This window comes from Aquarana catesbeiana, unplaced genomic scaffold (genome assembly GCF_042186555.1).
Source record: "Aquarana catesbeiana isolate 2022-GZ unplaced genomic scaffold, ASM4218655v1 unanchor237, whole genome shotgun sequence".
Lineage (NCBI taxonomy): Eukaryota > Metazoa > Chordata > Amphibia > Anura > Ranidae > Aquarana > Aquarana catesbeiana.
The window spans coordinates 1630465-1658060 of record NW_027362665.1 but is presented as its reverse complement, the minus strand read 5'-3'; the positions used below and the strand labels follow the sequence as shown (position 1 = coordinate 1658060).

At 46.7% G+C, this 27596-nt stretch overlaps 2 protein-coding genes across 4 annotated transcripts in view; both read left to right on the top strand.

Moving 5' to 3' along the window:
* Positions 1-7826: 7826 nt before the first annotated feature.
* LOC141122003 (uncharacterized) overlaps positions 7827-27596 on the top strand; it is a 207768-nt gene continuing 187998 nt past the window's right edge. Inside the window, exon 1 of one of the 3 annotated variants that reach the window (XM_073611792.1) lies at positions 7827-8218. In XM_073611792.1, the coding sequence (XP_073467893.1) occupies positions 8075-8218 (144 nt within the window). In that variant the 5' untranslated portion in view covers positions 7827-8074. The remainder of the gene's footprint in view (positions 8219-27596) is intronic. The other 2 variants (XM_073611791.1, XM_073611790.1) reach the window with 2 other exon arrangements.
* LOC141122039 (uncharacterized) overlaps positions 20845-27596 on the top strand; it is a 44059-nt gene continuing 37307 nt past the window's right edge. Inside the window, 1 exon segment of the mRNA XM_073611839.1 lies at positions 20845-24599. Within this exon segment, the coding sequence (XP_073467940.1) occupies positions 23135-24599 (1465 nt within the window). The 5' untranslated portion in view covers positions 20845-23134.

Sequence of the window (27596 nt, the reverse complement as noted above, 5' to 3'; positions counted from 1 at the left end):
CCTGTTCAGAAGATTTCACCTCACTTTCTGTCTCAATGACAATTGGATTTTGAAAATTTTGGGTTGTTGTAGAAACAAGGATTGGTGATAAAACATCAGTAGAGACACCTTTTTCCCATATTAACTCTTACAGGGGAGAATTTCCCTTCCTAGGGGTAGATTTCATCTCACTTCCTGTTGTCTCCCTCCATTTGTAAGTAGGAGTCATTTGTAAGTCAGATGTTTGAAAATAGGGGACCGCCTGTATATACTATACGGCCTGCCCTATATACTCTGCGGAAAATTGGGCCTTAGGTGTTGGTGGTACCAGAACACTGTAAGCCCTCACAGTTACTCTTGGTGGGCACTGGAATGGGCCCTGCTGTGAAATATTATATCTAGAATTGTAATTACATGCCCATGCTGAACAGGGGCAGAAAAATTTGGCCTTAGGCGGTGGTGGCACAACACTGTAAAGCCTCACAGATATTCTTGTTGAGCGCAGGAACGGGTCCTGCTGTGAAATATTAGAGCAAAAATTGTAATTACATGTCCCTGTTAAACAGGGGCATATAAAATGGGCCTTAGGCAGTGGGGGGGTGCCACAACACTGCAACCCCTCACAGATACTCTTGTTGAGCACAGAAATGGGCCCTGCTGTTAAATATTTGATCAAAAATTGTAATTACACGCTGCTATTAAACAGGGGCACAAAAGTTGGGCCTTAGGCACTGGTTGTGGTGCCCTGAACCAAAAATATTCTTAGAAGGTATCATCATGAGGATTGAGGAGGAATAGGATAGTCACTCAGCATAATAGGATAGTCACTCAACAAATGAAGTCTTCAAGGGATCCCACATCCATAGAAAAATCAATCGGTTACATCAGCATCAGGTGCTTGGTAGCTGGTAATCCAAGACTGATTCATTTTTATGAATGTGAGCCGATCAACAGATTCTGTGGACAGGCGCACTCTGTGATCGGTTACAAAGCCTCCAGCAGCACTGAATGTGCGTTCAGAAAGAACGCTGGATGCAGGACAGGCCAGTAGCTCAATTGCATATTGAGCCAGCTCTGGCCAATGGTCCATCCTCAAGACCTAGTAACCCAGTGGATGTTCTGTTGGAAAGGTCTCCAAGTCTGATCTTGCCCCTAGATATTCCTGCACTATGTAATTCAGACGCTGACGATGGTTGCTGGAACCAATCAGACCTGGGCGCTGAGGACTGAAGAATTGTCTGAAGGCATCGGTCAGTCGGCCACCTTCTCCACCGCTCCACCTATGACTAAACGAAGCCTCAGCAACATGTTGTCCAGCACCAGGAAATTGTAACCTCCCAGGCTCTAGAAACACATTGCACAAACCTTTCTGCAAGGCCTCCCGAAGATGTTTCATCCTCTGCTCACTCTGCAAAGGCTGGATGAGTTCTGCAACCTTACCCTTGTAACGTGGATCAATAAAGGTTGCCAGCCAGTAATGATCCCTCTCCTTGATACCACGAATCCTAGGGTCCTTTTGCAGGATTTGCAGGATCAGGGAGGCCATGCTGCTTATGTTTGCAGAGGCATTCGATCCTGAATCCTCTAGGTCACTAAGGATCACATGATCCTCAACCACCTCCTCCCAGCCACGTACAACTCCATGGGTTTCTGGGGACTGAAAACAATCCCTTGAAGACTGCTGCTGAGTGTTATCCTCCACCTCCATGCTGACACAATCCTCCTCCTGTGTGATTGGCGGGCCCGCAGGAATACTATCTGGATAAAGGGGGCCTTGAGAGGTAAGGAAGTCCTCCTCTTCCTCCCGCTGTTCTGCCTCAAGTTTCCTGTCCATTATTCCACGAAGTGTGTGCATCAACAGGAAGACAAGAGGGACAGTATCACTGATGCATGCACTGTCACTGCTCACCATCCTGGTGGCCTCCTCAAATGGTGACAGGACAGTGCATGCATCCTTGATCAGTAGCCACTGGCGTGGCGAAAAAAAAAAAATCCCCTGACCCTGTCCTGGTGCCATACTCACACAGGTACTCATTGATGGCCCTCTGCTGCATGTGCAGACACTGCAGCATTGCCAACGTTGAGTTCCACCTGGTGGGCATGTCACAAATAAGGCGGTTCTTGGGCAGGTTGCATTCCCATTGAAGGTCAGCCAGCCGAGAACTGGCATTATATTAACGGCGGAAATGATCACACACTTTCCTGGCCTGCCTCAGGAGATCCTGTAAGCCCAGGTACCTGCTCAAGAACTGTTGCACCACCAAATTCAGGACGTGAGCCAAACAGGGAACATGGGTCAAGTGTCCCTGTCGGAGGGTGGAGAGGAGGTTGGTGCCGCATACAACCATTCCTGGCTGAAGCTGGCGTGGCGTCAACCACCTCTGAGCCTGCCCCTGCAGAGCTACAAATCTGCAGGAGGAAGAGGCCATAGAGGAAGAAGAGGAGGGGGTGGAGGAGAGAGCTCTGGTAGAATCACCACTAGCATTTTGGAGGTGTGGTGCGGAACAAGCTCCAACAATACTGAACCCTGTCCTACATCCTTCCCAGCTGCCAGCAGAGTGACCCAGTGCGCCGTGAAGAAAGGTAACGTCCCTGTCCATGCCTGCTGGACCATGAGTCAGTGGTAATATGCACCTTACTGCTGACCGCCCTGTCCAACGAGGCCAAGACATTGCCTTCCACATGCTGGTAGAGAGCCGGTGTCAGGAGACTAGTAGACCAGACTGTGTGGACTGCACAGAGATAACCCAAAACACATGTAAGTGAATAGTGATATTTATTAAAATAGGTGATAATTAGAAAATACAAACAGTAAACAACCAACCCAACAAACCCACTACAAACAACAATATCTACAGCAAGGGGCAATACCGGAATCACAGATGTCAGCCAGGCCAGGGTCATACACAGCAGGTCAGCAAGAACAAGGGATATACCAGAGACATAAACGTTTAGCCAAGCCAAGGTCATACACAGGAAGATCAGTAAATGAGGGACAGGGAACCAACAGGACAGAGAGGGGATGGATCGGGCTGAAGGGTACAGGAACACTGAAGGGATCGGGTCAGGATAAGCTCGGGCACAAGGTCAGATGCAGGTTCAGGATCGGGTAACAGGTGAACAAGGTCAGGGCTCAAGGAAAGAGATACCAAGGCAAGCATATGAGGGCTTGCCGGGTATTTATAGGACTGACTGTGATTGACTTCAAGTCACACCTGAGCACAGGGAGTGTTGTCTGCTCCATACTGCCAGGATCCATCCTCTGGTGGACGTCAGTACTGCAGCCAAAAGATGAAATGACACCAGCAAGGAAATATTCTCCTGACAGTTCAACACTGCCAGGAGACACCTGCTGGTGGACCCCAGTACTGCATGCCAAACGATATATCTTGCCAGCGGACGGATCCTTTCCTGACAGTACCCCCCCTTAAAGGAGCGGCCTCCGGACGCTCCAACTAGTCTTAATTGTCCATAGTCTATGGCATCAGGCAGAATGGTGGAAGAAGGCTGGTCATCAGGCCCATCCAGGCAGACAGCTGGCACATCAGAGTCATTGAGCTGGGCAGCGGACAGGAACAAACCAAGCTGGGCAGCAGACAAGAACAAACCAAGCTGGGCAGCAGGCTTCGGGTCATCGACATGGGCTGCCGGCTCCGGGTCATCGAGCTGGGCAGCAGGCTCCGGGTCATCGAGCTGGGCAGCAGGCTCCGGGTCATCGAGCTGGGCAGCAGGCTCCGGGTCATCGAGCTGGGCAGCAGGCTTCGGGTCATCGAGCTGGGCAGCAGGCTCCGGGTCATCGAGATGGACAGCAGGCTCTGGAACATTAGGCCGAACAGCGAGCACCGTAAGGGCAGGCCGGATTACAGGCACCGGCTCAGCAAGCTGGGTAACGGACCCCGGCCCAGTGGGCTGGGTAACAGGCCCCGACTCAGCGAGCTGGACACCGGGCACTGGTTCGGCAAGCCGGATAACGGATACTGGCTTGACAGACAAAGTGACGGACTTCGGTTTAGCAGACTGGGTAATGGGCACCAGTTCAGCAGACCGGGTAACGGGCACCGATTCAACAGACTGGGTAACGGGCACTGATTCAGCAGGCTGAGACACGGGCACCGAAACTCCGGGCTGAAACACGGGCACCGAAACTTCAGGCTGAAACACGGGCACCGAAACCTCAGGCTGAGATACCAACATCACGACATCAGGCTGGAAGACAGGTACCAGGATACCAGGCTGGAGGATGGGCACATCAAACCGGAAAGCAGGCTCATCAGGCTGAACAGTGGGCACATCAGGCTGGAAAGTGGGTACCAAGACATCAGACCGGGCAGCAGGTGCTGGAACTTCAGGCTGGACAGCAAAGACAGGCGCTGGCACATCAGGCAAAACAGCAGGTACTGGCACAACAGGCTGAACAGGTACATCGGACTGGTCAGTAGACACTGGAGCGTCAGACTGGAACATGGACACTGGGATTTCGGGCTGAGCAGCAGGCACTGGGACCTCAAACTGGGCAGCGGACACAGGCATTGGCACAACTGGCTGAGTAGCAGACACTGGCACATCAGGCTGGAAAGCGGACTGGAAAGCCGGCACCGAGACATCAGACCAGGCAGCGGGTACTGTAACTTTAGACTGGGCAGCAGACACAGGCGCTGGCACATCGGGCAGAACAGCAGGTGCTGGCATACCAGGCTGTACAATAGGTACATCGGACTGGACAGTAGTCACTGAAGCGTCAGACTGGAACATGGGCACTGAGATGTCAGGCTGAGCAGCAGGCACTGGGACCTCAAACTGGACAGCGGGCACAGGCATTGGCACAACAGGCTGAGTAGAAGACACTGGCGCATCAGGCTGGACAGCAAACAGAAGGTCATCAAACTGGGAAGCGGGCACATCAGACTGGAACACTGGTAGCAAAACTTTAGGCTGGAACATGGACACAAGGTCATCAGACCGGTCAGCAGGCACTGGACCGTCAGGCAGGGTAGCAGGCACTGGACCGTCAGGCTGGGTAGCAGGCACTGGGCCGTCAGGCTGGGTAGCAGGCACTGGGCCGTCAGGCTGGGTAGCAGGCACTGGGCCGTCAGGCTGGGTAGCAGGCACTGGGCCGTCAGGCTGGGTAGCAGGCACTGGGCCGTCAGGCTGGGTAGCAGGCACTGGGCCGTCAGGCTGGGTAGCAGGCACTGGGGCCGTCAGGCTGGGTAGCAGGCACTGGGGCCGTCAGGCTGGGTAGCAGGCACTGGGGCCGTCAGGCTGGGTAGCAGGCACTGGGCCGTCAGGCTGGGTAGCAGGCACTGGGCCGTCAGGCTGGGTAGCAGGCACTGGGCCGTCAGGCTGGGTAGCAGGCACTGGGCCGTCAGGCTGAGTAGCAGGCACTGGGCCGTCAGGCTGGGTAGCAGGCACTGGACCGTCAGGCTGGGTAGCAGGCAGAGGTTTGGCAGAATCAGGTGGGTTAGTTGGTGTGGAAGCAAGTTGGGTTACTGGCAGGATCGTGTGGGTAGGAAAGAATTTTTGTTTCTTTTTTGGTTTAGCCCGTGCAGTTTTGTATGTAGGTGCAGGGCTGTAAGAAAAGAAAGTAGCTGGATCGAAGGAAGACCAAGGAACAGTGGCTGGAGGAGGGTTTTGTGGGATTGTTACAGGTGGGGGAGAAGAGGCAGGTGGATTGAAAGCAGGATAGGTGCAGTGAGTAGAGACTGGGTAACAATACTTGGTGGGAAGCTGTGTATACTGGACTGTCGCTGAGGTTGCCATGAGTGATGGGGGAATAGATTCTTGGGAAGGCAGGTGATTAATGGCAGGGCTGGAATGTTGTGGTTTGGCTAAATGCAGGAGATCTGACCATGTCTGTACCACAGGTTGAACAAACATTGATTCACACACAGCCTGACTAACCAGCGATTGCACTGAATGGATGCAATCAGACAACACCTGCTGTGAACAAGAGGCATAACGTTCCATGAAAAAGGCTGGATCATCCTCTAATAACCACACCAGAGACTCAACCTGATCTAAACTGAAGGGGGGAGAAAAATCATCCTTGCCCTCTGGAGTACTGGACAAGGCTAGCTCTGCACACAGCTGAATCAGAGGCAGAACATTTTCAAATAGCATACCGCCCTGATCCACCAGAGAATGGGCCAGACGGATACACTCTAATAGTTGATCCCTGGCCCACTCCTTCAATACCAGACGGCAATAACTATTATCCTCAGTTACCAATGAGGAAAGATAAATCACTATTTCTGCCTGCATTTTCAAAAAGGCACCTCAGTGCAGCCACCTCTGGTCAGGGATGGCCTTGGTATACTGTCAGGAGACTAGTAGACCAGACTGTGTGGACTGCACAGAGATAACCCAAAACACATGTAAGTGAATAGTGATATTTATTAAAATAGGTGATAGAAAATACAAACAGTAAACAACCAACCCAACAAACAACAATATCTACAGCAAGGGGCAATACCGGAATCACAGATGTCAGCCAGGCCAGGGTCATACACAGCAGGTCAGCAAGAACAAGGGATATACCAGAGACATAAACGTTTAGCCAAGCCAAGGTCATACACAGGAAGATCAGTAAATGAGGGACAGGGAACCAACAGGACAGAGAGGGGATGGATCGGGCTGAAGGGTACAGGAACACTGAAGGGATCGGGTCAGGATAAGCTCGGGCACAAGGTCAGATGCAGGTTCAGGATCGGGTAACAGGCGAACAAGGTCAGGGCTCAAGGAGAGAGATACCAAGGCAAGCATATGAGGGCTTGCCGGGTATTTATAGGACTGACTGTGATTGACTTCAAGTCACACCTGAGCACAGGGAGTGTTGTCTGCTCCATACTGCCAGGATCCATCCTCTGGTGGACGTCAGTACTGCGGCCAAAAGATGAAATGACACCAGCAAGGAAATATTCTCCTGACAGTTCAACACTGCCAGGAGACACCTGCTGGTGGACCCCAGTACTGCATGCCAAACGATATATCTTGCCAGCGGACGGATCCTTTCCTGACATAGGCACTCACAAGCATCAGGTGCCCTCTCTGTTACCAATGGAGAAAAGGTAAGCCAGCGGCTGTGGCTTTGCCCTAGGCGACTGCCTAGTTTTGCCTAGCGGTAGCGTCAGCCCTGGGTGCACCCCGCGCCCTCCGCCCAGAATCAGCCCTGCAGCCGGGATATTGCGCAGCACTTGCGAGTGTCAGGGAGCCACACCCATATTGTGGGAGAGTTGGGATGTCTGTTGGATCTCACCAGTCAGGAGCCTTTCCTGTCATCCTACATGATCCCTTCTGAGGATTGTTCTATTCTTCCAAACAAATGTATGAAATCACTGATGCATAGCTCCCCACTGTTCCTGATTTCAAGGGACTGTCCCTGATTTGGAACAATGTCCCTCTGTCCCTTTTTCCTTCTTATTTGTCCCTCATTTTGGTTTGATCTATATAGTTGTATATAAAATGCACTTTTTATCTTTCAAAAATTGTTTCCCAGTGCTAAACCTTTCATCCAATTTCTAAATTGCTGCATTTGTAAATTTTAACGGCCTGTGTAAAGGAATAGTAGTGGTAAAAAAGCACTTGTGGGTTTAACCAATCATTTTTTTGTATGATTCTCCTTTAAGGGAGCGTGGCAGGGTGTGTGTCCGATGCCTACATACTTTTGCTAATAGGTCTCCCTCGTTCCAATCTCAAAAAGTTGGGAGGCATGTCGATGAGTCCTCCTTCTATGTGATCTAGAAGATCTTGAATCACAATGCCTTTATGGCTGAAGTGGATGACTCAGTCTATATATATTTTTTTTATTGTTTTACAGCTTTTTTCACATGAATTATTTTATTTATATACAAGGAAATGTTCTTACTTTGAGAGATCTCTGCCACCATTCCTATGTAAACATTACATCCTTGCAATTTATGTTTAACATATTCATTATGAGTGGACTGATATATATATTTTTATGCTTTTTGATATATTTTTGAATTTTCTTCACCAAAAAGTTCAATTTCAGGAGTTATGTTTTTAACTTTGCCCTGTTATACAAGAATGGTTATTATGAGACGTTTCTTGGGGCTGAAGTTCCTCTGAACTCCACAAGATGGAGATCTTACTTCTACCCAGACAGGAAGTCTCTATGGAAAACAGACAGGAAGTGGTGTCAGGTACAGACAGGAAGTTCTGGGTGAGAGGTGAGTCAGAAGGAAGTAGCGAGGAGACGTTGCTGGAAGTGGCAGTAGAGATGGTAATAAGATCTTATTTTCTATTTACACCCAGTAACCCCCCCGTCATGTCCGTCCTCTTCCTCCATAGTCACTGTGATGTCTTTTATCTCCAGCAGATGATGATACACACATATATAGTGTGGAAACCTAGATTAACCCCTTCAGGGTCAGAACATTTCCCCACTTATGGGGCCGGAACATTCTCTTCATTTTGGAGATAAATTCTAGTAATATGTTCCTCTAAACAAACAGCACTGACAATAAATAGACAAGACAATGACCATCCTGACCATACATGGCCTACAAAGGACAATTATTACACTACACAGGCTGTTGGTCTCTGATGCTCCTCTCACCCCACCTGCACATACTTTTCTCACCTCCTTAAAGGAGAAGTCCAGCTTGAGATCGCTTGGCTGGGCTTCTCCTATGGGTTAAAAAGTAGCGCATAAATGGTGCCAAAAGTCTTCAATCAAGAAAACAACTGAAAAAAACAAATGTCCACAAATAATAAACATAACAGTGAAAAAACTTGTAAGTCTCTCAATATAGGTGAATAAAATCCTGTCGGTGAGTGGGAAACAAATGGCATGGAATGTCCCACTGAAAACCATGCATGGATGCAGGGAGACAGAAGTTAAAACGCAGGTGAATCAACAAATCATCCCCAAGTTGTATCTCTCAACAACATGCGACTTGGTAAAGGTGGTGTGTAAGAAACTCTTACCAGATATGATGGACTCCCTTGTCAGCGACAGGGAGTCACTCGAGCGGGTTGCCTCTCAGGGCCAGTGAACGGACATCACAGCTCTGCGAACCTTCTGGGTCAAACTCTGCGCGGATCTCCCGGGGTCGCCAGGTGGGTCCTCCCAAAGGATGGCCAAGGTGCGGATCAGAGGGAACAATGCGTCACGTACAAAGGCTGGAGTGAAGGCTGGTTGAATCTCTCAGTAAGTATGTGGAGAAAAAATAAACAAGCTCCACATAGTGTAGATGAGCAAAAATAGGATTTTTATTGCTAAAAATGCCAGGTAACAATAAAATGTGATCACAGAGTATAAAATCGAAAATGGGCAACAAGGAGGATGCTGGAAGTAAAAAAAAGAGTAAGTGCAGCGCAATAAATACAATTAATATATAATATTAAACGTCCCCAAAACTCAATTCAAACAGATGCGCTGTAACTTTCAATGGCCAGAGGAGATATCAATATGCGCTTACCAGAAACTGTGGACCTCTGCAAAGCAGAGGTCAGACTCACGTATATCCCCTCAGGGATGATGATATCCTGGATGCTGACACTGGAACAGAGCACATCCGGCCACGAATCCTGGTATCCACAGGCAAGGACAAACTTCCAGCTGAGGGGGCCCCAAGAGATGCGGGTATCCGGATCAAGGTGTCATCATAGGTATCTGTAGCTTACGCTTATACCTGAGGTTCCGATGTCCACGACTGTCGCAGCCATTTGAGATTCTCCCTCCTGATTGGCTGAGACACAGCCAATCAGGAGGGAGAATCTCAAATGGCTGCGACAGTCGTGGACATCGGAACCTCAGGTATAAGCGTAAGCTACAGATACCTATGATGACACCTTGATCCGGATACCCGCATCTCTTGGGGCCCCCTCAGCTGGAAGTTTGTCCTTGCCTGTGGATACCAGGATTCGTGGCCGGATGTGCTCTGTTCCAGTGTCAGCATCCAGGATATCATCATCCCTGAGGGGATATACGTGAGTCTGACCTCTGCTTTGCAGAGGTCCACAGTTTCTGGTAAGCGCATATTGATATACTGCACTAGGATCGTATCTCCTCTGGCCATTGAAAGTTACAGCGCATCTGTTTGAATTGAGTTTTGGGGACGTTTAATATTATATATTAATTGTATTTATTGCGCTGCACTTACTCTGTTTTTTATTACTGTTCAGGCATTTTGTGATTACCTGTAGTGTTCAGCTTGCAATTGGGTGTGGGATTTAGTTGTTTGCGCTGATTGCAACCATATATAGATTTTTAGGATGCTGGAAGTGCCCGAAGCTTTTCGATCAATGGATCGTCTGCCCCAGTAGACGATCCATTGATCGAAAAGCTTCGGGCACTTCCAGCATCCTCCTTGTTGCCCATTTTCGATTTTATACTCTGTGATCACATTTTATTGTTATCTGGCGTTTTTAGCAATAAAAATCCTATTTTTGCTCATCTACACTATGTGGAGCTTGTTTATTTTTTCTCCACATACTTACTGAGAGATTCAACCAGCCTTCACTCCAGCCTTTGTACGTGACGCATTGTTCCCTCTGATCCGCACCTTGGCCATCCTTTGGGAGGACCCACCTGGCGACCCCGGGAGATCCGCGCAGAGTTTGACCCAGAAGGTTCGCAGAGCTGTGATGCCCGTTCACTGGCCCTGAGAGGCAACCCGCTCGAGTGACTCCCTGTCGCTGACAAGGGAGTCCATCATATCTGGTAAGAGTTTCTTACACACCACCTTTACCAAGTCGCATGTTGTTGAGAGATACAACTTGGGGATGATTTGTTGATTCACCTGCGTTTTAACTTCTGTCTCCCTGCATCCATGCATGGTTTTCAGTGGGACATTCCATGCCATTTGTTTCCCACTCACCGACAGGATTTTATTCACCTATATTGAGAGACTTACAAGTTTTTTCACTGTTATGTTTATTATTTGTGGACATTTGTTTTTTTCAGTTGTTTTCTTGATTGAAGACTTTTGGCACCATTTATGCGCTACTTTTTATTTCATTTTCACATGTTTCTTTGGTTGTTGTCACTTTGTAAGTAGCTGCTCCGCACCATATATTCTTTCAATTTAGCGCAGTGTACACTTTTATTATATTTTCTCCTATTGGTTACAGGAGTACAATTCGTTTTGTACTCTTGTGACCTGTTTTCAGCAGAGAGCGGGATGAAGTCCTCTCTCTGGTGACATCACTGGAATCAGTCCAGGCACCGCATCATCACCACAATGAAGTCTGGATCTTCCAGGTGTCTGGACTGATGGCCATCTCAGCCTCTCAGCGAGCCACTGAGAGACTGAGACGGGCGCTCCCCATCCCTCCACATCTCCAGTGAGTGCGGGGGGCAGAGCTGTGAGAACCGAGCCATCGCAGATGTTAGATCGATCGGTTCTCAGTGAAGAGGTGCTGGGGGACCGATGCTGCATCCACCTAGGTAAGTATGAATCTGAAAGAAAGAAATCATACTTCTCTTTTAAAGACCTTCTGCCAGCAAGTGAAGGAAGCCTTCACCTCACCATTTCACCGTTCTAGAAATATGTTACAGGATACAAAATAGACCAAGAGAACAAACCCCTCCCCCCTGCTGTCCTCCTACCAGCACTGAAATAAAAATCACACACCAGTAATGTGCACTACAAGGTCCAGCCCAACAGACAGCAGTCTATGGTAACAGCATGATGAGGACAAATGTTCATTCCAACATACAAGGGTCCTGCAGCTTGTCAGATAAAGATCCGGGAAGATCCAAGGAGATTAAACAACAAAGAAATGACAGCGCGAGATCCTCATTAGAATGATGAAGTCATTTATTCCATAAAAACAAATAGTACACTTACATGTTATAATCTTCATAATCAGCATAGATGGCAGATGGGTTGTTATTGGAGAGAACAAAACTGACTCCTCCCCCACAGTTCTGTACTCCACCAGCAGCATCCTCCTGCTATCCAATCCGATCCCTTCTCTTACTGCAGAGAGTGACAGTGACATCACTCCGATCAGTCAGCAGGCTGCCGGAGATTGGAGCCTTGCAGCCGGAGTTCTGCCAATTATCCTGATTAGCCGACAACTCCGACCAAAAGTCAGCAAGTTCCCCTTCCTGGACATCATGATGACCCGACATTGTCCTCACATCACTGCCTCAGAGCAAACAAGTCAAAGGAAGGATCGTATTTATCATTCCTTGTCTGCAGATCTAAAACCAATCAAATCCAGTTCAGAAACCAAACAAACCCAACAGAGAAAGGGGAATATCTGATCCAGCAGGACAAGAGGGTCCCACACCTCAAAAATGTAACAAAACAGTCCAAACTAAATCTGTTCCCATGGGGGGAGTAGTTGTTTAATATAAAGCAACCCTCCTATTACCCCCTCACATCCACATCCTATTATTGTGTGACCAACACCATCCAAATAATTCTTACTTTCATTTCCCAAAGTTATCCGTCTACAAGGAGACCTGTATAGATCAAATGACGGCACCAATGAGGATGGAGGAGGACCGGAGTCACATGACTGAGAAGATACTAAACCTCACCCTGGAGATCATCTACCTGCTGACCGGAGAGGTGAGGAGGATTCTGGGAGGTCACATGACATCACTCTTATCTCTATTAATAAAACACAGACCTGACCGGAGAGGTGAGGAGGATTCTGGGAGGTCACATGACATCACGCCTATCTCTATTAATAAAACACAGACCTGACCGGAGAGGTGAGGAGGATTCTGGGAGGTCACATGACATCACTCTTATCTCTATTAATAAAACACAGTCCTGACCGGAGAGGTGAGGAGGATTCTGGGAGGTCTAAACAAGGCCTGGGGAATGCCCAGGAAAAAATTCCAAGCCTACTTACCATCAGCTCGCAGACAACCAAATTAACCTGTCTAACAGTATGCGTTAAAAACAGGGGTTTAGTCCGCACGCATTTGCAAACGCATGCGTAAGCCACAGAGCCTCGTCACGGCACCCTGATATCTGTGGTCCTAACACTAAAATATGAGTGTCCCCACAGTGGAGGCACATGCATTCTGATGGATAAATGAGAGCAGGTGGACTGAAGGGTGGACTGAAGGGTGGACTGAAGGGTGGACTGAAGGGTGGACTGAAGGGTAGCCCATCCGTTCTAAAAGGTACAGGAGCACACCAGACACCCAGCAAATAGCACAATGGCTGCAAAGGTGCTGGTGCGTTGCATCACATGACATCCCTCTTATCTCTATTAATAAAACACAGACCTGACCAAAGAGGTGAGGGGTATTCTGGGAGGTCACATGACATCACTCTTATCTCTATTAATAAAACACAGACCTGACCGGAGAGGGGAGGAGGATTCTGGGAGGTCACATGACATCACTCTTATCTCTATTAATAAAACACAGACCTGACCGGAGAGGTGAGGAGGATTCTGGGAGGTCACATGACATCACTCTTATCTCTATTAATAAAACACAGACCTGACCGGAGAGGTGAGGAGGATTCTGGGAGGTCACATGACATCACTCTTATCTCTATTAATAAAACACAGACCTGACCGGAGAGGTGAGGAGGATTCTGGGATTCTAACATGATATTCCTATTGGTTCTCCAATACAGAGATTTCCTCTTGTGAAGTCAGGTGATCATATGACCATCACAGTGCCTCCATGTGACTCCCTAAAACCTGAGAGACACAACATGGAGAAGGTTCTAGAAGTCACCAAGAAGATGATGGAGCTGCTGACAGGAGAGGTGAGGAGGATTCTGGGAATTCTGGGACATTATCCAGTAACAGACAAGGGATGTGTCTGGATGGTGACTGTATCATTGTGTGTGTCAGGTTCCTATAAGGTGTCAGGATGTCACTGTCTATTTCTCCATGGAGGAGTGGGAGTATTTAGAAGGACACAAGGATCTCTACAAGGACGTCATGATGGACAATCAGCAGTATTTGAGTTTTGTGAAGAATGTAAGGAAGGGATTTCCCCGGAATGAGACGATATTGAACCTCACCCTGGTGATCCTCAGCCTGCTGACTGGAGAGGTGAGTGTAATGAAGGGGTTAAATCTGACTCCGCTGTACACTGGGATGTATTCAGAGTCACTTTAAGTCTTCTGATGTTCTGCTAATCAATAAAAACATCCACACAAGTACTATGAATACATGAAGGGTACGTACTCTATGATATTTGGTTATAGCACAAGATGGCGGCATTGGGTATAGGAGATAATAGTGCCGGGTTTAGTCCAATCAGTGAGACACATTATCAGCATGCCACGCCCACTGACCACTAATTCCATGGGTAACATTTCCTGGTGGGTCAGTGGTCCTTACTAGTAGAACATTAGTGACTCTATTATATGACTTCTAGAAGGATCTATAAATCTGACCACATTGTAATCATATCATTGGATGGAGATGTCTGTCCTTTTCTGAATCGGGAACATTGTGGCCAATCCCTGGAGAATAAATATAGAGCTGACCACAGAGATGAGGGATTATGGGAGAGCGGAGCCATCTTAAAGAGGAGCTCTAGGCCCCTTCAGAAAAAATAAAAGTCCACAGCTATAAATACAGCCAATTCCCTACTGCGCATGCGTGAAGCTCGCTGTGCTTTGTGAATGGCTCAGCAGCGGGGGAGGGAGGAGGAGGGCCAAACTTCAGACTGAGTTCATCTGTGAAAACTAGGTACCCGATCCTCACCGAAAGGAGCCAAATGTGGCAGTTGGGGGGAGGAGGCAAGTAAGTGGATCTTCCCCTTTTGGGTGGAGCTCCACTTTAATGCATGGGGCACTGCCCAGGGGCCCCTTGATAATCTTTCATTACATCATACCAATATTCCGGGAACAGTCAGTCAAGCTCTTTACTAAGGTGTCCCGGGATAGCCGTGTCCCTGGCAGTGTCCTGGAATCTGGTGTGTGGGTACAGCAGCAGCCTGTCACTGGGCCAAATCGACAATCAGAATGACATCCCCCCCACTACTTTCCAGGAGTTAAGGAAGAACCCCGAGGCAGATCATCTTACTATTGTTGTTTATGTGGGTGGGATGTGTACAGCTCCGATCTCCACCGGACCTCCTCTCCTATTCATCCCATGTGATCGGAGCAGTACACATCCCGACCTCACAAGAAGCAGCAATAGTAAGATGCTCCACCTCGGGGTTCTTCCTTAACCCCTACAAAGCACCAAAATTGTGAGAGGAAAAAACGGCATTATATGGGGAAGAGATATTATTCCAATTGTAGATTTAGCCCAGTGACAGGCCATCAGAACAGGTAAGATCCGTGCCAGCAGCTTCTCTGTGCTTCCTCAGCTACATTGTTGCACCCTATACTGTGCACTCCCACCCCGACCTGTACTGTGCACTCCTTCCACCCTCCATATTGTGCTCTCTTGTCCCTGTACTGTGCTCTCCTGGACCCTGTAATGTGCCCTCCTGACCCCTTGTATTGTGCCCTCCTACCCCCACCTTTACTGTGCAATTCTGCCCCCCATTATGTACCCTCTGTACTGTGCCTTCTTGTACTGTGCACTCCTCCTCCCTCTGTACTGTGCACTCCTCCTCCCCCTGTACTGTGCACTCCTCCCTCTGTACTGTGCACTCCTCCCTCTGTACTGTGCACTCCTCCTCCCCCTGTACTGTGCCCTTCTGCCCCCCATGCTGTGTCCTTCTGACCCCCCTGTACTGTGCACTCCTCCTCCCCCTGTACTGTGCACTCCTCCTCCCTCTGTACTGTGCACTCCTCCTCCCCCTGTACTGTGCACTCCTCCTCCCTCTGTACTGTGCACTCCTCCTCCCTCTGTACTGTGCACTCCTCCTCCCTCTGTACTGTGCACTCCTCCTCCCCCTGTACTGTGCACTCCTCCTCCCTCTGTACTGTGCACTCCTCCTCCCTCTGTACTGTGCACTCCTCCTCCCCCTGTACTGTGCCCTTCTGTCCCCCATGCTGTGTCCTTCTGACCCCCCTGTACTGTGCACTCCTCCTCCCCCTGTACTGTGCACTCCTCCTCCCTCTGTACTGTGCACTCCTCCTCCCTCTGTACTGTGCACTCCTCCTCCCTCTGTACTGTGCACTCCTCCTCCCCCTGTACTGTGCACTCCTCCTCCCTCTGTACTGTGCACTCCTCCTCCCCCTGTACTGTGCACTCCTCCTCCCTCTGTACTGTGCACTCCTCCTCCCTCTGTACTGTGCACTCCTCCTCCCCCTGTACTGTGCACTCCTCCTCCCCCTGTACTGTGCACTCCTCCTCCCTCTGTACTGTGCACTCCTCCTCCCTCTGTACTGTGCACTTCTCCTCCCTCTGTACTGTGCACTCCTCCTCCCTCTGTACTGTGCACTCCTCCTCCCTCTGTACTGTGCACTCCTCCTCCCTCTGTACTGTGCACTCCTCCACCCTCTGTACTGTGCACTCCTCCTCCCTCTGTACTGTGCACTCCTCCTCCCCCTGTACTGTGCCCTTCTGCCCCCCATGCTGTGTCCTTCTGACCTCCCCTGTATTATGCTCTCCTGCCCCCTGTACTGTGCCCCCCCTTCCCCTCTGTACTATGCACCCCTGCTCCCCATACTGTGCCCTCCTGAATTTTTCTCTCGTGCCCCCTGTACTGTACCCTTATGTCCACCATGTACTGTACCCTCCTGCACCCCCCCACCCCCTGTTTTGTGCCCTAATTTTTCCCCTGTAATCTGCACTCTTGCCCCCCTGTACTGTACCCTCCTGCACCCCCCCACCCCCTGTTTTGTGCCCTAATTTTTCCCCTGTAATGTGCCCTCTTGCCCCCCTGTACTGTACCCTCCTGCACCCCATGAACTTTAACTTCCTGCCCCCTGTATTGTGTTCTTCTGCCTTGTGCCCTGTGTGGATTAGTCTTTGATTTATGGCATGTAATCTCATTTTTTTTAAATCTATTATATTGAAAGTACTAATAAATATTTGTTTACTTCTATCAACTATTTATACTTCCATTTTTGAGAGAAGGTGCATAAATTGGGGAGCCAGTACATTACTTTACCCCTATGGGAGAGTGATATTTATCTTTGTATAACACAGAACTGTACAGTAATAATGAAGAAATCTACAAGAAGGAGATCTCATAATGTAACCACAAAATCCTCAAGAATCCAGAATCCCATCACCATCCCCCCATCCCCGATCCCTACAAGACACAACATGCAGAAGATTCTAGAAATCACCATGAAGATGATGGAGCTGCTGACAGGAGAGGTGAGCGGTGCTGGGAATTCTGGGACATTATCCAGTAACAGACAAGGGATGTGTCTGGATGGTGACTGTATCATTGTGTGTGTCAGGTTCCTATAAGGTGTCAGGATGTCACTGTCTATTTCTCCATGGAGGAGTGGGAGTATTTAGAAGGACACAAGGATCTCTACAAGGACGTCATGATGGACAATCAGCCGCCCCTCACATCACCGGGTAAGAGGAGACTTTATTGTAAAGGAGAGAGCAGTACGGAGGCTCCACCTAGATCCCCCATCATCTGATAAACACATAGAAACAATGTATTCATTCTCAGGAGATGGGAGGCAGCGGTGTGGGACCTCTGCAACTCATGTGAATATTTAGGACACCACTGATTACTGAATACTAATATTATGAGTCCTGACCTATACACTATATACTTTATATATTATACATTACATACTCCTGACCCCTGCACTATATACTTTATATATTATACATTACATACTCCTGACCCTGCACTATATACTCTATGGTGTACATTACATACTCCTGACCCCTGCACTATATACTCTAAGTTGTACATTACATACTCCTGACTAGGGATAGGCTTTATGTTCGGGTCGAACACGAGTTTGACTCGAACATTGGCTGTTCGCCAAATAGCGAATAATTTTGGGTGTTCGCTGCAAATTTGAAAGCCGCCGAACACCCTTTAAAAGTCTATGGGAGAAATCAAAAGTGCTAATTTTAAAGGCTTATATGCAAGTTATTGTCATAAAAAGTGTTTGGGGACCTGGGTCCTGCCCCAGGGGACATATATCAATGCAAAAAAAGTTTTAAAAACGGCTATTTTTTCGGGAGCAGTGATTTTAATGCTTAAAGCGAAACAATAAAAGTGTAATATTCCTTTAAATTTCGTATCTGCGGGGTGTCTATAGTATCCCTGTATAGGGGCGCATGTTTCCCATGTTTAAAACAGTCTGACAGAAAAATGGCATCTCAAAGGACAAAAAGTCATTTAAAATTACTTGCAGCTATTAATGAATTGCCGGTCCGACAATACACATAGAAGTTCATTGATAAAAATGGCATGGGAATTCCCCACAGGGGAACCCCGAACCAAAATAAAAAAAATATGTGTGGGGGTCCCCCTAAATTCCATACCATGGCTTTTAAGGGAACCCCGCGCCAACATTTTTAAAAAAATGGCGTGGGTCCCCCCAAAAATCTATACTAGACCCTTATCCGAGCACGCAACCTGGCAGGCCGCAGGAAAAGAGGGGGGTGAGAGAGCACCCCCCCCGAACTGTACCAGGCCACAAAGCACCTTGTCCCCATGTTGATGGGGAGAAGGGCCTCTTCCCCACAACTTTTGGCCGGTGGTTGTGGGGGTCTGCGGGCAGGGGGCTTATCACAATCTGGAAGCCCCCTTTATCAAGAGGACCCCCAGATCCCGTCCCCCCTGTGTGAATTGGTAATGGGATACAAATATACCCCTACCTTTTAAAAAAAAAGTGTCAAAAAGGTTAAAAAACACAAGAGACGGTTTTTGACAAGTCCTTTATTAATTTCTTCTTCTTTCGGCTTCTTCTTCCATCTTCTTTCTTCTGGTGTTCTTTCGGTGTTCTTCTTCTTCCTCAGTCTTCTTCTTCATCTTCTTCTTCTCTATCTTCTTCCTCCGCTCTTCTCGTCCCGCATCTTCCTCCAGGCTTCTTCTCCACTCCGTCCTCACGATCCGCCTCAGTGGGAGTCTTTAGCCGTGTGACGCTTCGCTTCTTCTGATATTTCTTATATAATGTAGGGCAGGGCCACCCGGTGACCTCGCCCTCCTCTGACGCACGGGGAATTCACGGGACTTCCCTGTGGCTTTCCCCGTGTTGTCAAAAGGGGGTGGGGTCACATATTCGTGTCCCATAGACTTTAACGGTGTTCGCGTGTTCGAACAATTTTTTGCCTGTACGCAAGTTCTGCTGCGAACCAAACTGGGGGGTGTTCGGCTCATCCCTACTTGCGGCTATAATAATGAATTGTCGGTCCCGGCAATACAGTCATTGAAAATAAAGGCATGGTGTTCCCCCACAGGGGAACCCCGAACCAAAATTTAAAAAAAAAATGGCGTGGGGGTCCCCCCAAAAATCCATACCAGACCCTTATCCGAGCACGCATCCTGGCAGGCCACAGGAAAAGAGGGGGGACGGGAGAGCACCCCCCCTGAACCGTACCAGGCCACATGCCCTCAACTTTGGGAGGGTGCTTTGGGGTAGCCCCCAAAGCACCTTGTCCCCATGTTGATGGGGAGAAGGGCCTCATCCCCACAACCCTTGCCCGGTTGTTGTGGGGGTCTGCTGGGGGGGCTTATTGGAATCTGGAAGCCCCCTTTAACAAGGGGACCCCCAGATCCCGGCCTGCATGGGGACTTCCCTATGGCTTTCCGCGTGGTGTCAGAGGGGGCGGGGTCACTGGGTGGCCCCACCCTTCGTTATATAAGAGCTGTCACAAGAATAGAAGCGTCACACAGCAGGAGACTCCCATTGAGGCGGATCGTCCGGATAACGAATCGGGGAAGAAGAAACCGGAGGAAGATGCCGGACGAGAAGACTGGAGGAAGAAGCAGAGAAAGAAGTGGGGGAAGAACAAGATGGAGGAAGAAGAAGAACACCGAAGGAAGACCAGAAGAAGATGGAAGAAGAAGTGGGGAAGGAAGAAGACATTATTAAAGGAATTGTCAAAAACCGGCTATTGTCTTTTTTAACATTTTTGACACTTTTTTTGTGAAATGGTAGGGGTACATTTGTACCCCATTACCAATTCACACAGGGGGGGCCAGGATCTGGGGGTTCCCTTATTAGAGAGGGCTTCCAGATTCCGATAAGCCCCCCGCCCGCAGACCCCCACAATCACCGGGCAAGGGTTGTGGGGATAAGACCCTTATCCCCATCAACATGGGGACAAGGTGCTTTGGGGGGCTACCCCAAAGCACCCTCCCAATGTAGAGGGCATGTGACCTGGTACGGTTCAGGAGGGGGTTGCCCTCTCATCCCCCCTCTTTTCCTGTGGCCTGCCAGGTTGCGTGCTTGGATAAGGGTCTGGTATGGATTTTGAGGGGGACCCCCACGCCATTTTTTAAAAAAATCTTGGCACGGGGTTCCCCTTAATATCCATACCAGACCTGAAGGCCCTGGTATTGAATTTGGGGGGAACCCCACGCATTTTCTTTTTAAATTTTGGTTCTGGGTTCCCCTGTGGTGGATCCCATGCCGTTTTTTTCAATTAACTTTTATGTGTATTCCCGGACCGACAATTCATTATAGCCGTGAGTAATTTTAAATGACTTTTTTTCCTTTAGAGTTGTCAGACCATTCTAAACATGGGAAACATGCGCCACTTTACAGGCATACTATAGACACCCCCAGGTACAAAATTTAAAGGAATATTACATTTTTATTGTTTCACTTTAAGCATTATTTTATATATATATATATATATATATATTCACTGCTCCCGAAAAAACTGACATTTTTAAAACTTTTTTGCATTGATACATGTCCCCTGGGACAGGACCCGGGTCCCCAAACACTTTTTATGACACTAACTTGCATATAAGCCTTTAAAATTAGCACTTTTGATTATTCATGTTCGTGTCCCATAGACTTTAACGGTATTCACGTGTTCGAACAATTTTTTTCCCTGTTCGCATGTTCTAGATGCGAACCGAACCCGGGGGGTGTTCGGCTCATCCCTACTCCTGACCCCTGCACTATATACTCTATGTTGTACATTACATCATTCTGATACTATATAGTCCTATCTGTTGTATCTCTCCCCTCTACCCACTGCTATACAGTGGGGACGGAAAGTATTCAGACCCCCTTAAATTTTTCACTCTTTGTTATATTGCAGTCATTTGCTAAAATCTTTTAAGTTCATTTTTTTCCTCATTAATGTACACACAGCACCCCATAATGACAGAAAAACGCAGAATTGTTGACATTTTTGCAGATTTATTAAAAAAGAAAAACTGAAATATTACATGGTCCTAAGTATTCAGACCCTTTGCTGTGACACTCATATATTTAACTCAGGTGCTGTCCATTTCTTCTGATCATCCTTGAGATGGTTCTACACCTTCATTTGAGTCCAGCTGTGTTTGATTATACTGATTGGACTTGATTAGGAAAGCCACACACCTGTCTATATAAGACCTTACAGCTCACAGTGCATGTCAGAGCAAATGAGAATCATGAAGTCAAAGGAACTGCCTGAAGAGCTGAGAGACAGAATTGTGGCAAGGCACAGATCTGACCAAGGTTACAAAAAAAATTCTGCTTCACTTAAGGTTCCTAAGAGCACAGTGGCCTCCATAATCCTTAAATGGAAGAAGTTTGGGACGACCAGAACCCTTCCTAGAGCTGGCCGTCCGGCCAAACTGAGCTATCGGGGAAGAAGAGCCTTGGTGAGAGAGGTAAAGAAGAACCCAAAGATCACTGTGGCTGAGCTCAAGAGATGCAGTCCGGAGATGGGAGAAAGTTGTAGAAAGTCAACCATCACTGCAGCCCTCCACCAGTCGGGGCTTTATGGCAGAGTGGCCCGACCGAAGCCTCTCCTCAGTGCAAGACACATGAAAGCCTGCATGGAGCAAATGGCTGCAATATAACAAAGAGTGAAAAATTTAAGTGTGTCTGAATACTTTCTGTCCCCACTGTATATAAACATAATATGTATTCTCTTTTGTTGCACCCATTTCCTACCAGCTGGACATTTTACATCTGATGATATGATTGGAGCACAGACTTTTACATGTTGATAATAATGTGATAACATCCTCAGACTTTGGAACCTTAAACAGAAAGTGATAATGAGGGAGGAGTCAATAACCCAATGATGGTGGTCTTCAGGATCAGTCCAGTCTTCATCTTGGATTGTGAGAATCTTGCGAGCTACCTAGTGCAATTTAAAAAAATTAAATGAAATAAAAACGATGATCAACAAATGAAAGTAAAAGTGACAGCTGCTAGCACTAATCATGTCTCATATACCGTGTGAAGCCAATTAAATTAAATGAATGTGCTGCGCTATCTCACCCAAAATCTTCCCAAAATATATTTTATCTGTAAATTATACTGTGATATATGTCACACACCGCTGTCAATATATATTAATGTGAATTATTATACTATATAAAAAACATGCAAATAAATCAAATATATAAATATAGTGCCACACAGTAGGATATAATAAATAGATAATTCATAAAATGATAGTGCCACAAACGTGAATCATAAAGTGCTGTAGTGCATAAAACTGATATTTTAATTCAAGATGGAAAATCCGTCCAATGTAGTTGATATAAAGTTCTTTTGATATATATTTAGTGAGTTCCAAAAAATGTGACAAACAGCTTGCTGTGGTGTTCACCCTCAGGTAATGGCTGCTCACCTCTGAGCGTGTGACCTCACAGCTAAGTTTGGTCAAACATGCTTATCAATCACTTTAGGGATTCTAGGCAGGCTGTCTGTTTAAAAGCTGCTTACTGGTGCCGCCTCCTCACATGGAAAATGGTAAAAAGAAACTCCATGGCATAATATCGTTTAAAACTGTTTATTGTGCAGACAAATAAAACCCCAATACTGGCTACTCACATGGGTTAGGTGCGTTAAATGGACCGCTCTGTATATTGCCTAAAAACGCCGGGTAATGGCTGGGATCGTACGTTCGTCCTCTGTATGGTAGCTGAGCTGCCTTTCACACTGTCCTGTCCCCTCCCCCACATGTGACGATACAAGGGATTTCATATCTTCCTCAGAAATCCTACGAAATCCCTTGTATCCCTAATGCACCAACCTTTTATTAAGGTTTTTTTTATCAAATTAATCAAAACAATAATCGTCCAACTAATCAATTCTGAAAATAATCATTAGTTGCCGCCCTACAGAGGACCCATTTACTAGTTACCTTGAGGGGGGAATTGTAAGATCCTCAGAGACAAAGCTGCCTGATGTGGGCGAAGTCCTGGTTTAGGGGAACCAATCTGCTCATGTCTAGTAATAATCTTTTTATTTCTATTTTAGTAGATGGACGGGAGATGAGGAAAACCTCAGAGGATTGTCTCACTTTGTCTCCAGACTGTAAAGTAGAAGATGAGGACATCACACAGTATAGTCCAGGAGAAAACCCGACTACCTCAAATGTCCATCCGGCACCACACAGTGTAGATGGACCATCGTATTCCTCTTATCCTGAGGAACCTCAGACTGTGAGGGACGGTGCCGTCCTTCCAACAGCGAAGAGCTTTTCATGTACTGAGTGTGAGAAGTGTTTCCGTTTCAAATCCAAGCTTAATGAACATAAAAGATCTCACACAGGAGAGAAGCCCTATTCCTCTCCTGAGTGCGGGAAGTGTTTCAGTTCAAAATATGATCTTGATGTGCATAAAAGATCTCACACAGGTGAGAAGCCGTATTCCTGTTCTGAGTGCGGGAAATGTTTCCATTCTAAATCACATCTTAATGTGCATAAAAGATCTCACACAGGAGAGAAGCCATATTCCTGTTCTGAGTGTGGGAAATGTTTCCATTCTAAATCACATCTTAATGTGCATAAAAGATCTCACACAGGGGAGAAGCCACATTCCTGTCCTGAGTGTGGGAAAAGCTTTATACACAAATCAGACCTTGTCATGCATCAGCGATCTCACACTGGGGAAAAGCTGTATTCCTGTCATGAGTGTGGGAAATGTTTCTCACGGAAGTGTCATCTTTACACACATCAGAAATCTCACATGGGGGAGAAGCCGTATTCCTGTCCTGAGTGCAGGAAATGTTTTTCAGAAAAGTCCAATCTTTACATACATCAGAGATCTCACACAGGGGAGAAGCCATATTCCTGTTCTGAGTGTGGGAAATGTTTTTCACAGAAGTCCCATCTTGATACACATCAGAGATCTCACACGGGGCAGAAGCCGTATTCCTGTCCTGAATGTGGGAAATGTTTTTCACAGAAGTCCCATCTTTACACACATCAGCGATCTCACACAGGGCAAAAGGCGTATTCCTGTCCTGAGTGTGGGAAAAGTTTTTCACAGAAGTCCAGTCTTTCCACACATCAGAGATCTCACACGGGGGAGAAGCCATATTCCTGTCCTGAGTGCAGGAAATGTTTTTCAGAGAAGTCCAGTCTTTCCACACATCAGAGATCTCACAAAGGGGAGAAGCCGTATTCATGTCCTGAGTGTGGGAAATGTTTTTCACAGAAGTCCCATCTTTACACACATCAGAGATCTCACACGGGGGAGAAGCCGTATTCTTGTCCTGAGTGCAGAAAATGTTTTTCAGTGAAGTCCAATCTTTACACACATCAGAGATCTCACACAGGACAGAAGCCATATTCCTGTCCTGTGTGCGGAAAATGTTTTTCACAGAAGTCCCATCTTTACACACATCAGAGATCTCACACGGGGAGAAGCCATATTCCTATCCTGAGTGAGGGAATTGTTCCTCACTGAAGTCCTGTCTTCCTGTACATCAGGGATCCCACACAACCCTCGAGGTGTATTAGTGCCTTGAGTGCGGGAAATGTCTTCTATATGAATATTGCTGGACATCACAGCTCTCATGTGGGGAAGAAGCACACCCTGATATACACCTCAGATATACTCCATGGCTGATCTTCATCATGTAAGAAACAGTTCATAAGGAGATCAGAGATCACCAAAGACATGGATGAAGTGTTGACCATTGATAGCAGGAGAAAAATAAAAATGGAGTCATTATCTCTCATTGGCTGAGTACATTTTGTGGTGTAAGATTTCACAAACACTTAGAGGTCTGTTTAAAAAAATAGTTGAACATTTATGACTGGCATTCGTCCAGCCATGATGAATATTGGCTGTATTTTATTTCAGACACTGGTTTCCTTGACTCCATCTAATGACCATAATGCAGTATTGCACTAATTGAAGTATTTCAGGAAAAATACCCAATTATGGCCACTAGATGGAGCTGATGATCATAGGAAATCACTGTGTTACTCACAGCTAGAAATTGTAACAGCTGGATGAATGATTGTCATATTAGTCCAATCATTTTTTTTTTAAATGGACCTCTAATGCCCTATACACACAGTCGGACATTGATCGGACATTTCGACAACAAAATCCATGGATTTTTTTCCGACGGATGTTGGCTCAAACTTGTCTTGCATACACACGGTCACACAAAGTTGTCGGAAAATCCAATCGTTCTGAACGCGGTGACGTAAAACACGCATGTCGGGACTATAAACGGGGCAGTAGCCAATAGCTTTCGACTCATAATTTATTCTGAGCATGCGTGTCACTTTGTGCGTCGGATTTGTGTACACACGATCAGAATTTCCGACAATGGATTTTGTCGGAAAATTTTATAGCAAGCTCTGAAACTTTGTGTGTTTGAAATTCCGATGGAAAATGTGTGATGGAGCCTACACACGGTCGGAATTTCCGACAACAAGGTCCTATCACACATTTTCCGTTGAAAAATCCGACCGTGTGTACAGTGCATTAGTCCCTTTCATCAGACATGTCTTCATACTAATACCTGAGATCATACTCATACACTTATCAGTACAGTACACACTGAAGGATATAACTTAAATAAGCCAACACCGTTAGACTAACCATTGAATTAAAATGAGAAATACTATGTTTGGACTTTAGATGGTGCTAAGTATAATAGCAATTATCTCCAGCTAGTGGCAAATGTAGTATTTTCTATTTTAAATCAATAGAAATTATTCGACCAGCAAATAGCCAATTAAACTCCATTTTCTCCTCATTCACACAGAAGGAATGTACATGTATTTTCATTGGGTGAATTATTATGTAAATTATTTATGAATAGACCCCTAAATGTCAGGAGATGTTTATATAAAGATGGGAAGTATGGAGCAGATAAATGAATAGACCTCATAGCAATGTTATTACCAGGCAGCAGCTAGGGGGAGCTCTAATGTTTAGAGTGTGACTACAGCAGAGTGATCCCATCTAGCTCACATTAACCCTTTCACTGCCAGAGCTGGTTTTCCATTATTTTTGCACACATGGTAATATGGAGATTTTGGGCCTGAAGATTACATAAACCCCCAAACATATATTTTCTGAAAGCAGAGGCCCTGGAGAATAAAATGGTGGTAATTGTTAAGGTGATCCTCATACACAAATGTCACCTTCATATCCGGGTTCATTTTCTACTTTCCCCCATTTTCTATGGTGTGATCTTTTCTACAATACTTTGTTATAATAATGTAACACGTTGTGTATTGTATTGTACACAAATTAATAACTCGCCTCCACATTCCAGACAAGTGATCATCCTGACCAATTGGATTTCTTCCTTTACTATTTCCTGATTTTATGACTTCAATCTTGTTATAAGTAAAATTATAATAAAAAATGATTTGAACAAAAATAAAAGTTGTGTGTGTCGGTGCAATGATGAAAATCTTTGGTACCCAAAATTGCTCATAGATGACGCTTTAAATCCTTTACAGGTCATCAGTTTAGAGATAACCAGAAATAATGGCCCAGAGTGCAGTGGTCAGGAACATGTCATATACAGCCCTGTGTAGAGTGCAGTGGTCAGGAACTTGTCATATACAGTCCTGTGTATGGAGTGCAGTGGTCAGGAACATGTCATATACAGTCCTGTGTATAGAGTGCAGTGGTCAGGAACATGTCATATACAGTCCTGTGTATAGAGTGCAGTGGTCAGGAACTTGTCATATACAGTCCTGTGTATAGAGTGCGGTGGTCAGGAACTTGTCATATACAGTCCTATGTATAGAGTGCGGTGATCAGAAACATTTTATATACAGTCCTGTGTATACAGTGCATTGATCAGAAACATGTCATATACAGTCCTGTGTATAGAGTGCAGTGGTCAGGAACATGTCATATACAGTCCTGTGTATAGAGTGCGGTGGTCAGGAACATGTCATATACAGTCCTGTGTATAGAGTGCAGTGATCAGGAACATGTCATATACAGTCCTGTGTATAGAGGGCAGTGATCAGGAACATGTCATATACAGTCCTGTGTATAGAGTGTAGTGGTCAGGAACATGTCATATACAGTCCAGTGTATAGAGTGCAGTGGTCAGGAACATGTCATATACAGTCCTGTGTATAGAGTGCAGCGGTCAGGAACGTGTCATATACAGCCCTGTGTATAGAGTGCAGTGGTCAGGAACATGTCATATACAGCCCTGTGTATAGAATGCAGTGGTCAGGAACATGTCATATACAGCCCTGTGTATAGAGTGCAGCGGTCAGGAACATGTCATATACAGCCCTGTGTATAGAGTGAGGTGGTCAGGAACATGTCATATACAGTCCTGTGTATAGAGTGCAGTGGTCAGGAACATGTCATATACAGTCCTGTGTATAGAGTGTGGTGGTCAGGAACATGTCATATACAGCCCTGT